The sequence below is a fragment of the Rhododendron vialii genome, chromosome 6a, assembly GCF_030253575.1.
Source record: "Rhododendron vialii isolate Sample 1 chromosome 6a, ASM3025357v1".
NCBI classification, from domain to species: Eukaryota; Viridiplantae; Streptophyta; class Magnoliopsida; order Ericales; family Ericaceae; genus Rhododendron; species Rhododendron vialii.
The window spans coordinates 1040483-1055568 of NC_080562.1; the positions used below are offsets into that span (position 1 = coordinate 1040483).

Below are 15086 nucleotides of genomic sequence, written 5' to 3' on the forward strand. Positions count from 1 at the left end.
ATCGACACATGTGAAAATTACAAAGAAATAAAACTTGGTTCTGATTCAGTGTGATTTTGGATTCAGTTTTGATTTTCTTAAATTTTCACGTGTGCCGATCATATATCTAAAAACATCCGATGGACGTGATTTTTGATATGTTTAAGGTTCTTGCTAAACTCTACAAAATGAACAAAACCGATCATTCAACTGTGTTCAGAAAATTACTGAAAAATTAGAAATAGACCGTAGTGTTAGTATCCCGGTATACCAAAAAGTTTCTCTCTTTCCGTTTCTTTTTCTATAGGTTACAGATTCAAACAAACCGTCAACATAATACACTTGGCCTTTTTGCTCGGACTCTGTTTGGAACTCATGAAAAGGAAACGAAAGGAAAAAGAATGAAAAAAATTTCTTCCATTATTTGATGGGAATCACTTTGATAATTGTGTCGCACACATCAAAGTGAATCTCAACCACTAATTAATCTTTTCGAAGTAGTTTCGGGTTAATTTTTCTTTGTCCCTGACATTTCCGTTATTTGATTGGAAGATAAAAAGTAAAGAAAATAAAAATAATAAATTTTCCCTTTCATTTCCTTCTCTTTTATTTTTCTTCCTTTTTCTTTTTCTTTTCATGGGTTCCAAACAGACAATTTCCATACACAACTTAAAAAAATGGTTCTAAAACCAACGCAAACGGTAAATCCAGATTGATCCCTCGCCTCCCCATAACCGAACCTTGCCGCCGCCGCCGTTGTTTGGATCCACGGTGAATACCCAGAGCCCATTCCTCCGTCGTTTTTGCCGTCGTAATCTTCTTCCTCGGGTGCACAACCTCGCCACCGTGAAGTCATGCTAGCTCACTCCTAACGATAGCATCCCTTCCGCCGCTCAAAATGGGCCTAAGGGTTTCCACATCAGGTCGAAGCATTCGTTGTGCTTACTGAGAGAGTTACCAAGTCCCAAAGCATGCGCAGGTCACTGTTAGTGGATTTTTTTCTTATGCTTATCACGAAGAATAGGTCACGAGCACTGACATGATAATCTTTCTTTTTGTTGCACAGACTGAAAATCTCTCTGCGGTTAATTGGAAGCTCGTGTTGGAAATCGAAGGCACCTCACTGTGTAATTAATTGTTCCTTTCGTTTTCTGTTGTTAGACTTTCTTTCGAATGTGAAAAAGCAAAGAAAAAAAAAATTATCCTTTTGTGAGGATTTCATTTCCTCTATGTTTGGAACATGTCGAACGAAAGGGAAAAGAAGAGAAAATTGTTGAGAAATAAAAATGTGAGGAAAATAGAGAGAGAGTTTTACTATGCTTGATACTTTATGTTGGCATTTTCTCTTGTTGTTTCTCTTAAACCGAATAATGGGAGGGGAAATATTTGGACTTTCTCTTCTTCTTCCGTTTCTTTCCCCGTGTCCCAAACGAAGCCCGTTTTTGTTCTTTTGTCTTCTTCAAGAACTAAACAAAGCCAAATATATTGATGGTATCGTGCAGGGAATTGGTGGCCGATTGGAATCGTTGCAAACTTTCTCAGCGTTAAGTGGTATTATTCATTTCAGAAAGCATGATCACTTCTCATCTGTGGAACAGGATATTTATTGAAGGGAGTTGAATCCACATCGATACCAATACTCCTCGCATACTCGCGGATACGTGCCTATTTAATTATCTTTGTTAAAGAAGTATCATATAACATTCGGATACTCTGGGTTGTGAATGGAGTCTGTGAGTCTTAACATTTCTTGTATGGCATTGGATTTTAAGTAGTTGAATTGACGAATCCTTATTACAGTATCGCAAGTGGGTCGCATGTCAGCATGTGCATAGCTGTCGTTCAAACTTCAAACGCTATCTGTTCTGGTGGCTCTTGAATTGATACCTAATTGCTGAATTGGTTTCTCACTGTTCTTGAATTAATGCTGTGATACAATTTAAAGAATCATACAGAGACCTCTTTTACAGATGGACCTTGGCCGTGTTATATTGTATTCTTAGAGGTTTATTGGTGAAGTCATATTTGTACCAAATTTGTGTCCTGTTTCTATATCTGTGTTCCATAGTTTCTTACGTTTCGGCATGAATTGGTGAAGTTCTGTTAGGATAAATAAGTTTGCCTACCATACACAAATGAGAAATGGTTAAAATAGCCTCTCATGTTTCGAGGAATCTCATAGATTGTTTGGCCTTCATTTCAGGTCATCGTTCATCAGGGTATGGGAAGGAACCAGTAAGCTCTGTGCAGATGCAGATTGTCAATGCACTTTGCTTAGGCGAGAGAAGCAGAGCGTCCAGTTTACTATCCGATATTGGCCGCAGAAACATTGAATTGACAGCCAATGATTTTGTTTATATTCTTGAGTACTGTGCACGTTCAACAGATCCACTGGTAGGCTCAAGAATGAATAGTTTCCCTTAGGCTATTCTGCAGTCTATGGTTTCTGTGCTTGGGGCATGCAGAGTTTGGAATATAAGATAATGAATTCATTTTCACTCTTTGCTCATGCATTTTAATAGTACGCCCTTGAGAGTCTGGACTATATCTTCAGTTTTGCCTCACTTTCAAGTGAAACTGAGTCCTCCTACATTATCTAAATTGAAATAGAGCTTTCATAGTCACTCGTGTGGAGTTTGACTATCTCAAACTATGAAATTGTGGAATAAAGGTTGAAGTTATTTCTTTTCCCTGCAGTTTGTGATGGAAACTTGGAGAACTATGGGTGAAAAAGATGTTGATTTGGACGATAAGTGCTACCTTCTTATTATTCGAGCACTCTGTAAGGGGGGTTACCTAGAGGAGGTATGACAACCTTCTACATATATTTTGCATATTTTCATTGTCACTTTACGGCTATTTTGCTTTCATTGAGTTTAAAAGTTTACATTATCCCTCATACCTCAGTGTATATGGTCTCTTAATGTTAGAATTTTTTCATACTGGATATTTTGTTGATCGGATTCACCTTCAAAAGAATGCAATAAGTTCGTCATCAAGATGATGCAATATTTGGCTTGTTTGGTAGACACGTTTGGGATTTTTTCCCTGATGAAGTAATATTCAATTATCCTGGGCATTAGTGCTTTGAAGTTCAAAATATGTCAGTTTATTTTAGCTTCAGTCCTTTTTATATTCTTTTTCCTTTTTCTATTCGTTTGTTGGAATGTACTTATCTTATTTCTGTGTTTTGTGATCCTTTAATCAGGCATTAAATATGATGGATATGCTTCAGAAAGACCATGACTTGTATCCTATTTTGTATATGTACAATAACTTATTGGGAGGCTGCGCTCGAATTCAAAGTGTAAGTCGTGCCAATGAATGTTTGGATTTGATGGAGCGTCGAATGGTGGGGAAGAATGAAATAACATACACAGAGCTTCTCAAGGTTAGAAATAGTTAAGATTAATTTTTACTTGGTGATGGTGGTGACTATTTGTCTCCAGGAGCAGTTTCAGTTTGGACAGTCTATATTGGTTATTTTCTGTTGGAAATTTCTGCCTTCAACTGTTTCATCTAAACTTTCAGTTGACTTGGTTTGGTTTCGTACTTGTTTGTTACTCAAGCACATTTTTTAGAAGAGATAAAACATTCAAAATCGGGGGGGATCATTTTTTCTCCTGACATGAAATGATACAAATAAGTAGTGCCTATTGCCTTATTCAGGGAAGGTAGAAAGCACCCTATGTACCTAGTAGAGCCCCCTTCTAATCAATAAATAAAAATGCAGTACCTACAAAACCCATTACAAATAAAGAGGAAATATGGTAATAATAGAGAAGTTTAATAATACACCACATCACGTTGGTTACAATTCTAAATTAAATTCTTTCAGCTTGCAGTTTTGCAGGAAAATCTCCCTGTTGTCCATGAAATTTGGAAGGAGTACATAAAATATTATAGTCCTAGCATTACTTCTCTTCGAAAGTTTGTATGGGCCTTCTCAATGTTGAGAGATCTGGAAGCTGCTTATATTGCCTTACAACACATGGTGTCTATGGTTCTGCGGGGAGGCTTTATTGTCGGGAAAACAGCTGAGGGAAAGTTGTTCACTCTAAGACTGGACATTCCTATACCTTCGAGCTTTGAGCTGGACCTGAAGAGATGTAGCGAGGAGAATGAAGATCCTGAACTTTCTGGTTTTATAAACACCGAGGAAATGGAGGCTTGTGCCAGTAACAATAAGCAAGGCTTTACTTTCTTCACAAAAAAGAGTGAAGCTGAGAATGATGGGCAAAGTATGATGAGGAAATGTCATGGCTCATCTGTTATGAAGGTCTTGAGGTGGTCTTTTAATGATGTGATACATGCTTGTGCACGGTCTCCAAATTGCAGGTTGGCAGAGCAATTAATTTTACAGGTATCACAATTTTCTTGCTGAAGTTGTTTTAAGTTGTTGTGTTTGTTAATCTTTTACTTTCCTATTAGTAAATGCAGATTTTTGAACTTAGTCATGTTCCCCTAATTGACTTTTTTGAGCTCTATTTTGTTTAGATGCAGAATATGGGTTTGGAACCATCAAGCAGTACATATGACGGCTTCATAAGAGCAGTTGTTTCCGAAAGAGGTTTCCATGATGGCATTGAAGTTGTAAGATATACCAGTCCATAAAGGCTGTGCTGTTCATTGTTCATGAATAAAATGTTATGGCATTTGAGTTAGCAAACATTATCCGACTTATTCAGTTTCACCCTTCCTCTCTCTGCAGCTAAAGTCGATGCAATGCAAGAATTTGAAGCCACACGATTCTACTCTTGCAACCATTGCAGTTGGTTGCAGCGAAGGGTTGGAACTCGATTTAGCTGAGGCTCTGCTGGATCAAATTTCCAAAAGTCGTTCTGTACATCCTTATAATGCTTTTCTCAAAGCATGTGACACTCTAGTGAGTTGTACTCCCCCTCCCTCTAATTTAGCAAGAATATGTGGTACATATGTATAGAAATGAAAGAATAGGTGGTGCCAACCGCAGTCTCCTTTGACTAGCCAATAAACAGGCCACCGTGGTTGGTAGGTAAACATTTTTCAAATGTCGGCCCTTTTTCTTTATTAAATTATAAGTGGGTAGCATATTCTTGAAAGAACTCCAATGCCTTAACCACTCTTTTGTGTACTGGAACGGCTACCACTTCCTTAGAGGAGCTCTAACTTTTCACTCTGTACTATAAAAAAATTAAGAAAGAGAATAACTCCGGAGTAAAACTAAAAATAAAAGTCAAATGGTTAATGGTTCCTAATGCAAAATCACACTGTTATCTTGTAGGATCGACCTGAACGTGCTGTTCATGCATTGGTTAAAATGAAAGAAATGAAACTCCAGCCAAATATCAGGACATATGAGCTGCTTTTTTCATTGTTTGGTAATGTGAATGCACCCTATGAAGAAGGCAATATGTTATCACAAGTTGATGTTGCCAAAAGGATACATGCAATAGAAATGGATATGGTGAAAAATGGCATTCAGCATAGCCATTGGTCAATGAGGAACTTGGTAAGTTACTTCCGTGCCAGCTACTACTTAGGTGTCCTCAAAGAGCTTTGAATTATTGGAATTTGAAACTTGTGATAGCATGGGTTTTTTGTCTTACTGATTTCTTTTTCAGCTCAGCTTGTTTGTGGGAATTTTTTTCAATGTTATGGTACTTCTCTCATGTTATCAGGACCATGATTGTGCTTTAAGTACTTTGTCTATTTACGCCAGAATCTTGGACTGCTAAGTAGTTGACAATCCAGGTCTACTTTTTAACATCCTATGATCCACATCAGTTTGGTAAAAGTTCTTGGGCAAAGTGAGGTCACATACTTTCTCAGTACGAATGTGTTTTTATAGTCATAAATTGTGGGCAAAAAAGCCATAATCGTTATGGTCCACATGGAATGGGAGTGTAATATGGTATCGTAGCCTGAACTGCCTTGTGGTATGTGTGGTGATGTGTGTTTGTGAGAATCCTCCTTCACATAAAAGTGATACAGCTAGTTGATTTGATCCTGTATGCATTCTATTGCAGATAATAATCTGAAAATAAGTATCTCTCTGGGAAAAAAAAAATCTCTGAATCCTTGGTTCCTAGAGTAAGATTTAGGAATTGTCAGTTTGAATAAGATTTAGAAATTTTCCTGAATCATGTTCCTTATTCAATTCCCGATTTATGTGGACAATGAATCATAATCTGTTCTATGTGAGGGCCATGAGGCAGATTATGCTTTGAGTTTTATACTTGACATATATGAGGTCAAAACAGTGCGCATGGCGCTAATTTCTTTTCGGTTCTTCAGCTAAAAGCGCTTGGAGCAGAGGGGATGGTGAGGGAGCTCATCCAGTACCTACGTGTGGCAGAGAATCAGTTTTCTCGTGGTTACTCTTGTCTCGGAACCGCTTCCTATAATATAGTGTTGCATTCTCTTGTTGAGGCTAACGAAGTAGGTTTCGCTATCAGATGCAAATATTCTCTAGCATCCTCTCCAAATGATATTTATTGTTAAGTTTGGTTACTAACCATATTATTTTCCTTTGAATCCAGAGTCATATGGCGGTTGATATATTCAAATCTATGAAATCATGTGGTTTTCTGCCAGATGCTGCAACTTATAACATAATGATTGATTGCTGCAGCATTGTAAGATGTTTCAAATCTGCTAGTGCACTAGTTTCTCTGATGTTGCGTGATGGGTTCTATCCACAAGCAGTAACATACACCGCCCTTATAAAGGTATTCTTCATTTTTCCAACCACTTGGGTTTTAACTTTGTCGGCATCCCACAAAAATGGTGCAGTCATATGCATCTTTTGACAAGAGTAAAGAATTTATTATTACTTTTGTTGGATTTACTCCAGAACCTTTAAATTGACCTAGAAATTGTCAGTTTTCATATATTAGACTTGCATGTGTCAGATTCTGTTGGGGAATGGTGATTTTGATAAAGCATTAAGTCTTCTGGACCAAGGAAGCTTGGAAGGGATCCAATCTGATGTATTGTTATTCAACACTGTACTTCGGGAAGCATGTGAAAAGGTATTGGTTCTTCTGAAAAGATGTTGATGTTACCTATACCTTCACTAGTAAGTAGAAGCTCTCAACCTCTATAAGTTCACCTACTGCTGCATACCATACCATCGGTTGTCTATAAATGAAACCATGTATATAGATGCAATGATCCATCACTCCATCTGTATTCTGTAGCTTCATTTGCCATGTTAGTTTCGATGGAGCTACATTGTTTTGATCTCGCGTCCAAATGTCACACCCTACGTCGGTGTAAAATGCAATATATATGGTCCTGTTTGTGTAGACCGTAGTCAAGGAACAAAATTTCATTTTGTTTCCATTGCAACGGCCGGAACTTTTCTCTTTCCTAGTAGACCAGGCAAAATGTTGGTGGAATCCTAAGTTCCAATGACACATGCCAAAAAGCACTGAAACATTTCGGAATTCTGCAAAAAAGTGAGTTCTTTCAACACCTATTAGAAATATCATCACATGTTCATATATTCCCAAGTTCTCTTGACATTTTCATTATGCTCTGGCTGAACAAATAAAAGATAGATGGTGCCACTTATAGGGGGAAGTTCCAAATAGTTCAGGGTAAGTTACACGCATCCACTTGTGGCCTATGTGCGTGTTATGCTCAGATGTACAGTTCCTCAATCTGCCTCTCTTTTTCTTTTTCTTTTTCTTTTTTGCTGTCAGGGAAGAATTGATGTAATTGAGCTTATTGCCCAGCAGATGCACCAAAAAAAGGTTCAGCCAGACCCATCAACATGTTATTATGTGTTTCAAGCATATGTAAACCATGATTACATCAGCACAGCTATAGAAGCATTGCAAGTTCTGAGTATGCGGATGATTTCTGAGGAAGATAGCATCCTTGAAGAGAAGAGAACTGAATATGAGGAAAACTTCATCTTTTCTGAAGACATGGAAGCCGAGTCACGCATTCTAGAGCTTTTCAAGGATTGTAATGAGAATCTTGCCGTTGCCCTCTTGTACCTAAGATGGTGTGCTACACTGGGGTTCGAGATATCATGGCTTCCTAACCGAAGTCTATGGGCCAGGAGACTGTCAAGTAATTATGCCAATGCTGAAGGTGTTGCCGTATGAATTTAAAGGTGACGTGATTTTGTGGCTTAAACTTGGTTTGGAGTTCCCAAATGATTTTTGTTGCCGGGTAAGGGCCCTTTTTCAGAAAAGGGCATGGGGCCTAACTCCTTCCAATTTTGGTTAATCAGATAGTAACACAGGTCCTATAATAGACATAAAAGAACCATGCTAAATCCTAGGTTCTGTAAACCTCGTGCCAACAAAGCTAATTTTTCAGGAAATGAGAAGGTTAAATGCTTATTGGACAATTTCAATTATTCCTAGATTTCATTAGTCTTAGATCTTACAGTATGGTGCAGGGAGACTAGCCTATCGACTTGGTAAAGATGGTGCTTTTGTAGGCTGTGGAGTGGTTCTTGTGGTCTATGTTGTAATTTTTCAGATTACATCTGAAGAGAGAACAGCTTCGTTGTAAAATGTTGTAGTTAGAATGTGAGGCCATGTTAGTTCAGTTTTGGTTTCTTTGCTTTCTCGCGTATGGTAATGAGAGGGATGCAATAACTTTGTCAATTGAGCAATAACATGATTTGGTTTTTAATTTACTCTCAACTCTTTCTGGAGCCCTTTGGGAGGAAGACCAGCCATGAATAACGTATTTTGTGGGAGGCCCTCTTAAGCGAGCAATGAAATCTCCTGAGGACATATTGTTTTATTCAACACATTCCTTCTCTTTAGCAGTCTCTTGTTCATACATAACATTATACCATCGTCCTTTTTGGAGTTTCGATTTTGTTCACTCCAAGTCAAAGGCTTCTTGTACAACTCTTGTGGCAGTCCTTACTAACCCACTGAATATGACTTATCAGCAGTTGCTGGTATCTGTGATCTTACAGTTGTGCATTCAAAGTTGGCAGACCTTCGAGGGGTCTTTCTGCACTCACAAAGAGTAACAAAATTACCCATGATGATATGGTTAATTGAAGTTTTCAGCCTCCAACTCTTGATAAGCATACGGGGAGTCTATGAGATTCACAATGCATTACCAACATCAAATAATCCCCAGAAATGGGGAAAAAAAACATATTGCAATACTAGTATGTTACAGATTTGGATTTTCAATATGAATGTCCTCAATAAGTATAGATGGTTAAATCCACTAACCACCAATCCACTGGTCTTTCCTATTTTCTATTTTGTTCGATGGAACACAGAAGGAAGAGAAATAGCAAAAAAAATGTATTTCCTTTCAGTAATTTTTTCAACCAAGATAGGCTCCCCTGATAACCGTTGTCAGTGCTCCAATTTGTTAATCTGCTCATTTTCAGTTTAAAAAGATGCCTAAATATTCTCGGCTGGAGGCAACTCCGCAAGCTTTGGTGAAGTGCCAAGTACTCGTTCCATATCAAAACGAACCTCAATGTTGCGAATGCTGTATCCGACCACCATCAGCCAATAAAGGAGTTTTGCGAGTTCTGGCGCACTAGTTTCCGTCACGCTTGTCTGTAAATAACAAATACCAGGGAAAAAAATGTCACAAATTCAAGAAATCCAATTTTCGAGAACAAAAGTCCAACCCAATGAGGGCGAAAAAACTATCACAATCATCTAACAAACCAAAAAGTTCAATGGAAAGGGCACTCAAATGATGGATCTGATTGTCTTTGTTAAGAAAATCAAGCAGTTCAAAAATAGAGAACAAGTGACATTCATTAGTTTTCAGACATCTTTAGTTGCAACCTGCATGTTATGCTCCAAAAAAAATCTGCATGTTAAGTATGTGACATGTATGGTTTGAGTTGATTGACAAGAAAATAAACATAATTCGATTAGCGCTTTCTATAGGTTGGTCTGACATTCACTCTACTACTTGGAAGCCTTTGGTTGGGAGCACATGAAGCATGGATGGAAAATGGAAGTCAAAACTCGGTATAAGAAGGCATCAGATAAAGGCAGAGAAGAGCAAGAAGACAACATAAATTAAACCTTCATTTGTCCAGGATCTTTAACAGCCAAAAGACGTTTAATAAATGTGTTCATTGCCAGAACAACATCATCACCGGCAGTATTCGTTAATTCCTGCATAACATCGGTCAAGAAATTAAAATGCATATTAGACAATAATGGCTGACAAATAGTTCAGGTATGTGGTGGCCTAACATGGGGAACTGGGACGTACTTATGGCAGCATAGAAATTAATTAGAAGTGGTGACCTAACATGGGGAACTGGGACGTACTTATGGCAGCATAGAAATTGATTAGAACATTATACAGGCATATCAATAAACAATGCCAGAGGCTTAATGCTAGAACTCACACTCCAGAGAAGGTAACAAGGTCTCACCTTCAGATTTTGGGGCTCAAGCGACTTGAGATAGTCCAGTAATTCATTTGGCCCATTTGCAGATTTTCTTCCTACTTGACGATTGAGTTCCTCAATTTCTGCTTCAAGTAACTCAATATATTTCACTGCATCTATTCTCTCAGCTCCGGAAACGTTATTCCACCTTATAACTTCACCTGAGACCTTTTTTTGCGTACCCGGTGCATAATCTGGCACATCCTATAGTCATGAGAGCCCGTTAAAAACCTCATCAGATAAGATTTGGACAAGATATTGGATGGGTGAGAATGTAGATAGCACCACGACACATAGGGGAAAAGTTAAAGGATATATAACCGTCTTTCATTTTATGCTAGATAATTCAACAAGACAATGGTTAGATACGAAATTAAAACCACTCCAATTTTTTATTAGATCCTTCACAAAAGTACTCCAATAAAAATGAAATGTTCCTCCAAGTGGTGGAATATCAATCTATAAGATCAACTGATCAAGCAAAGGAACATAGTGTTTAAACGTCAATATTATAGGCCTATAGCAATGTTTTCAAATCGGGATACGTATCGTGTATCATTTTTTCATCACTTGTATCGTTCGTATCGAGATACGTATCTTGAGATACGTTTGCTTGCTAGAAGAGTAGGAGTTTCTATTGTGTAGTCGGAGAATATTTTTGGGAGACAGAGAATACTAAAGACAAGGATGGAAAAGGAGAGTATTTGTGTTCCACTTGAACTCAAACTTTTTTTTGGCTTGGTACAAAATGGTTAGAACTCATACCTATTTGTACTACTTTATGAAGACTCTAGTACAAAGATATTTTCATACAAGATAAACTTTGAGGTAATTCTAGAATTACATACAAGAATAATTCTCACAAAAAAACTCTAGATATTTCACAAGGATATTCTAGAGCTTCTAGAGCTAGATATTTTAGAGTTTCTAAAAACTCAATATTTATATCTTTTTCGATAATATCTATCATATTTGGGGTTTGTCATTTAGTTTATGTTTCAACAACGTTAATCATAATTAAAATATAATTAAGAAGTAGATACACCAAATAACACCAACAAACTATGCTTACATTTAAAAAAAAAATTAATATGCAAAATTTCAAGTCTCTCAGCTGGGACCTATTACATTAAGGCTTTATGTTCTCTTTGTTAGGAAAAGAAAAGTAAGACAAAATACAATCGAATATTGTTTTTTCTTTTATACAAGACCTACATTGAGGTTGAATTTCTATCAAAGGGTTTGAAAGATGCCATAATTAGATTAAACAGCTTAGATTAATGCATTTGGGGTTCCGCTTCTTGAAATAATGTCCGAATTTTTTCGAATAAGTAATCGTAGGATACGTATAGAAATAGGATACGCGTATAAATCATAAGATACGCGGTCGTATCGTAGGATTTTTATACAAAAAGGATACATGATGGGATACGTATCGTTCTCCAAATGAGACTATACAAATCGTAAGATACATATCGTGTATCGTAGGTTTTTAACAACTATGGCCTATAGTAACAAGGGAAATTACTATCCTCAAGGGGCTGAATGGTTTGGCTAGCTGAGGGAGGGAAGTGAAGCTAGCAATTGAATAGATTTACTATAGTACCTCAACCAGAGTTCTTCTAGTTCTTAAGATAGAAACAAGTACAATTTTAAAACTAAGTAGAGGACAATGAACGACTAACCTTCCTGAAAATTAAACTCCAAAATGATAAACAAAAAGAAATGCGTAAATGAATGGCACACCTTCTTCTCTTCAACCTCGGGAAGAGCAACTTGATCCAAACTCTGTTGCAATTCTAACCGATATTGTGCATTACTGAACATATATCCAGTCATCAAAACACTGTACATGAGCTGCGCAAGATTTTCTGCAACCTGAATGAATGCCAAAAATCCCACTTATAGCAAACCAAAATACTAAGGTTCCTAGAAAAACAATTCATGCCAACCAAAATTCAATCAGCTAGAATGCCAGTGCCTAACTTTGCGGGGGGGGGGGGGGGAATGCCAGTGTTGGGAGATTGTATATACTTACAGTGGTCACTGTCACCGCGAAGAATTGAGGAGGCAGTGTTCCAATCATATTCGTTACTGTTTGCCGCATAGCATCAACTACCTAAAAATAATTTAAAAAGAAAAACTGTCACCACTAGGTCCTTCCATAAGGTTGCTAAATTAGTCCAGTGCAGCACTGTAAGGTATGAGACAGCCACAAGAAAGGTATAGTTTTGAAACCTGCTGGGGTGCCCTTTTCACAAACAACTCCATGAACTCTGGCTGCACATTTTTCACATACTCCAACAGAATATCCTTCCTGCTCTTCTGCTATTTTCACAATTTGTAAAACGAATGTCAAACTTCCAACCAAGTACAACTCTAGCAATTAACCCACAGAATTACATGAGGAAATTTCTTCTACTAGAATTGAGTGAGCCCACAGAATTAGGAACCCATAAAAGAATATTTTAAGAATAAGGAGAGGTTTTGATTCATCTTTATGGGATCTTAAATGGGCCCCACTAAAATTCAATAAATCATTAATATGAAATTGAGTGTTTCATCCTTGAATTCTGAAGAAACCCTTGCCGGTATCAGATTGAGCTAACTTAAAACCTACACTTCTTTAGTGTATTGTTTGGTGGTATTTATGCCAGAAGCAACGGACAAAAAAGTGATTGAAGCTTCAGAGATTAGCTCCATCCGATATAAGTAAGAGTTTGTTCAGAATTTGTAGGACAAAACACCCAACTCCGTATTAATGATTCATTGAATTTTAGTGGGGACCACTTCAGATCATCTTGATTCAAACCGCTCCTTATTCTTAAAATATTTTTATATGAGTTCAAGAGAAAAGCAATGAGCAAATTTACTGCACAGCTGAATTGAGTGAATTTTACTGCAGCCACTGTCCACAATAGCTCCTAGAAACTAGAAAGAAAGCTCGCTAGATTAACACGTTAACACAAATGAGCCTTCATGATTCCCAAGCAAGGGAGTCAACTACTATTACAAGGGCATGCCTTTTGGTGTGAACGTCAGTCAACTGACTCGCACTTTAGGGTTTGTTTGGAACTCAGGCAAAAGAAAAGAAAAACTTGGGAAAATCAAAAAAAATATCACCTCCATTGTTCGGTTCGTTTTTCTTATCCTATTCTTCCACTTTCCTTCTTAATTATTTTCTCTTCTCCCCTTCTCTTCTCTTCTCTTTCTTTAAGGTCCAAACACAGTGTTAATTTCCTAAATACCCCTTTAACTGCCTAAAGAACCTGCCAAGTGCCAAGAAAGAAAAAGTTACTGTATATTCCATTACGGATTAATCTCAATTAAAGATTTTCACTTTTCCTCGTATGTGCCCGGACGTCTAGTAGTACACACGTATAGAGAGGGGAAAGTACCAGACTGCCGTTTGGGGGTTTAGAATCGCCGCCGTTAGGAGTGCTGTTTCCATTGCTGTTTGCGCTGTTGTACTGAGGAGAATCGGAAGAAGTAGCTCTCAAAGTGAATCTTCCTCTACTGTTTATCTTCCTCGGAAATCTGGTTGAAGAAGAACACAACCGATTACTTCGACATGAAACGAGAACGGGCGAAGAAGAAGAAGAAAGAGACTGTGAAAATAATGACAGTCTCACTGTCAGAGACGACATTTTGAAACCCACTCTGAATGGAAAGAGAGAATTCGTCCCTAAAACCCTATCATCTTCTCTCCCGGCGATACCTCAGCTAGAGAGAGAGAGAGAGGGGAGCTTCGGAGAGGGTGTGAGCTTATATATGTAAGGTGAGAAGAGTGGCCCGCTGAAGAAAGAGAGTAGAGAGATGAACGGCTGTGATTGATCGTCCGGGACTTTATCTTTGCTTATTAGAGAAAAATACACTTTGAATCCTTTACTTTACAATAGGTCTCGTTTTAGATCCTTCAGTTCCACCATTTAAGAAGTACATCGTAAAAATCATACCCAAAATCCAAAAGAATAAAGAAAGAAAACTTATCTTCCCATGTAGATGAATTACAAAATGAGGAAAAGCAATAAATAGGTTTGCCATGCTTCGGTTATTTTTATTTATCATGAAAAAGATGCTAATATACGCGTGATGGACAGTAATTAATTTGAAAAATATGTATCTTAGTTTAAACGTTGATAAACAATGACTATCTTTGTAGTATAAAAATTGACCAGACAAGATACAATATTTCATAAAAGTGTAGAGTTGTTGATAAGGAGTATTGACTGACGATGTAAGTGCATTGATAGTCTATTTTCTTCCTTCATTATTGGTCTATTATCCACCACCTCATTGATTGGGAAATTTTATTTATCATATAAATGGAATCATTCATTTGTAGTCTATATAATAATAACCAAGCTCAATATCTTGAGAGAATATTCCTCGTATATGAATCTCTACCTTTTATTTCTACATGTTTGTTTATGTTTTAAATGAACACAAATTTCAGCTACTCATATTTGGGTTAATTGATCCGATGGACCTCATTTAATGGCTAAAAAGGGATTCATGTAATAGTAAGGAAGGTCAATCATAATGCCACCAATCACACAATCACCTCTCTCTCTCTCTCTCTCTCTCTCTCTCTCTCTCTCTCCCCCCTGTACTTGCAATTTAAAATTTAAATTCATTTGACTATCATAACAGTCACTCACATTCACACACTTATATTCTATGACTGTCAAACCATCTCTCTCTCATATGA

The 15086-nt window shown here is 37.4% G+C and overlaps 2 protein-coding genes across 5 annotated transcripts; one reads left to right on the forward strand and one right to left on the reverse strand.

The window, feature by feature from the left end:
* The first annotated feature begins 604 nt into the window (after positions 1 to 604).
* LOC131330851 (pentatricopeptide repeat-containing protein At1g76280) lies at positions 605 to 8620 on the forward strand. Its single transcript, XM_058364585.1, has 14 exons — positions 605 to 958; positions 1046 to 1106; positions 1482 to 1530; positions 2183 to 2373; positions 2677 to 2784; positions 3188 to 3370; positions 3818 to 4342; positions 4477 to 4572; positions 4691 to 4864; positions 5243 to 5470; positions 6256 to 6399; positions 6501 to 6689; positions 6873 to 6992; positions 7668 to 8620. Exons 1-14 carry the CDS (start codon positions 951 to 953, stop codon positions 8076 to 8078), a joined length of 2487 nt encoding a protein of 828 aa, XP_058220568.1. The 5' UTR covers positions 605 to 950; the 3' UTR covers positions 8079 to 8620.
* Positions 8621 to 9071: 451 nt separating this feature from the next.
* LOC131330853 (uncharacterized) lies at positions 9072 to 14147 on the reverse strand. 4 transcript variants are annotated; one of them, XM_058364588.1, is made up of 8 exons: positions 14021 to 14147; positions 13774 to 13912; positions 12614 to 12700; positions 12414 to 12494; positions 12122 to 12253; positions 10361 to 10579; positions 10002 to 10094; positions 9072 to 9518 (listed from the first exon to the last, which is right to left on the reverse strand). In XM_058364588.1, exons 3-8 carry the CDS (start codon positions 12644 to 12646, stop codon positions 9357 to 9359), a joined length of 720 nt encoding a protein of 239 aa, XP_058220571.1. In that variant the 5' UTR covers positions 12647 to 12700; positions 13774 to 13912; positions 14021 to 14147; the 3' UTR covers positions 9072 to 9356. The 4 variants fall into 4 exon arrangements, 3 of the variants coding, with proteins under 3 accessions (XP_058220571.1, XP_058220570.1, XP_058220569.1); XM_058364587.1 differs by having other exon boundaries at positions 13774 to 14141; XM_058364586.1 differs by having other exon boundaries at positions 12614 to 12703; positions 13774 to 14132.
* Between the last annotated feature and the right edge of the window lie 939 nt (positions 14148 to 15086).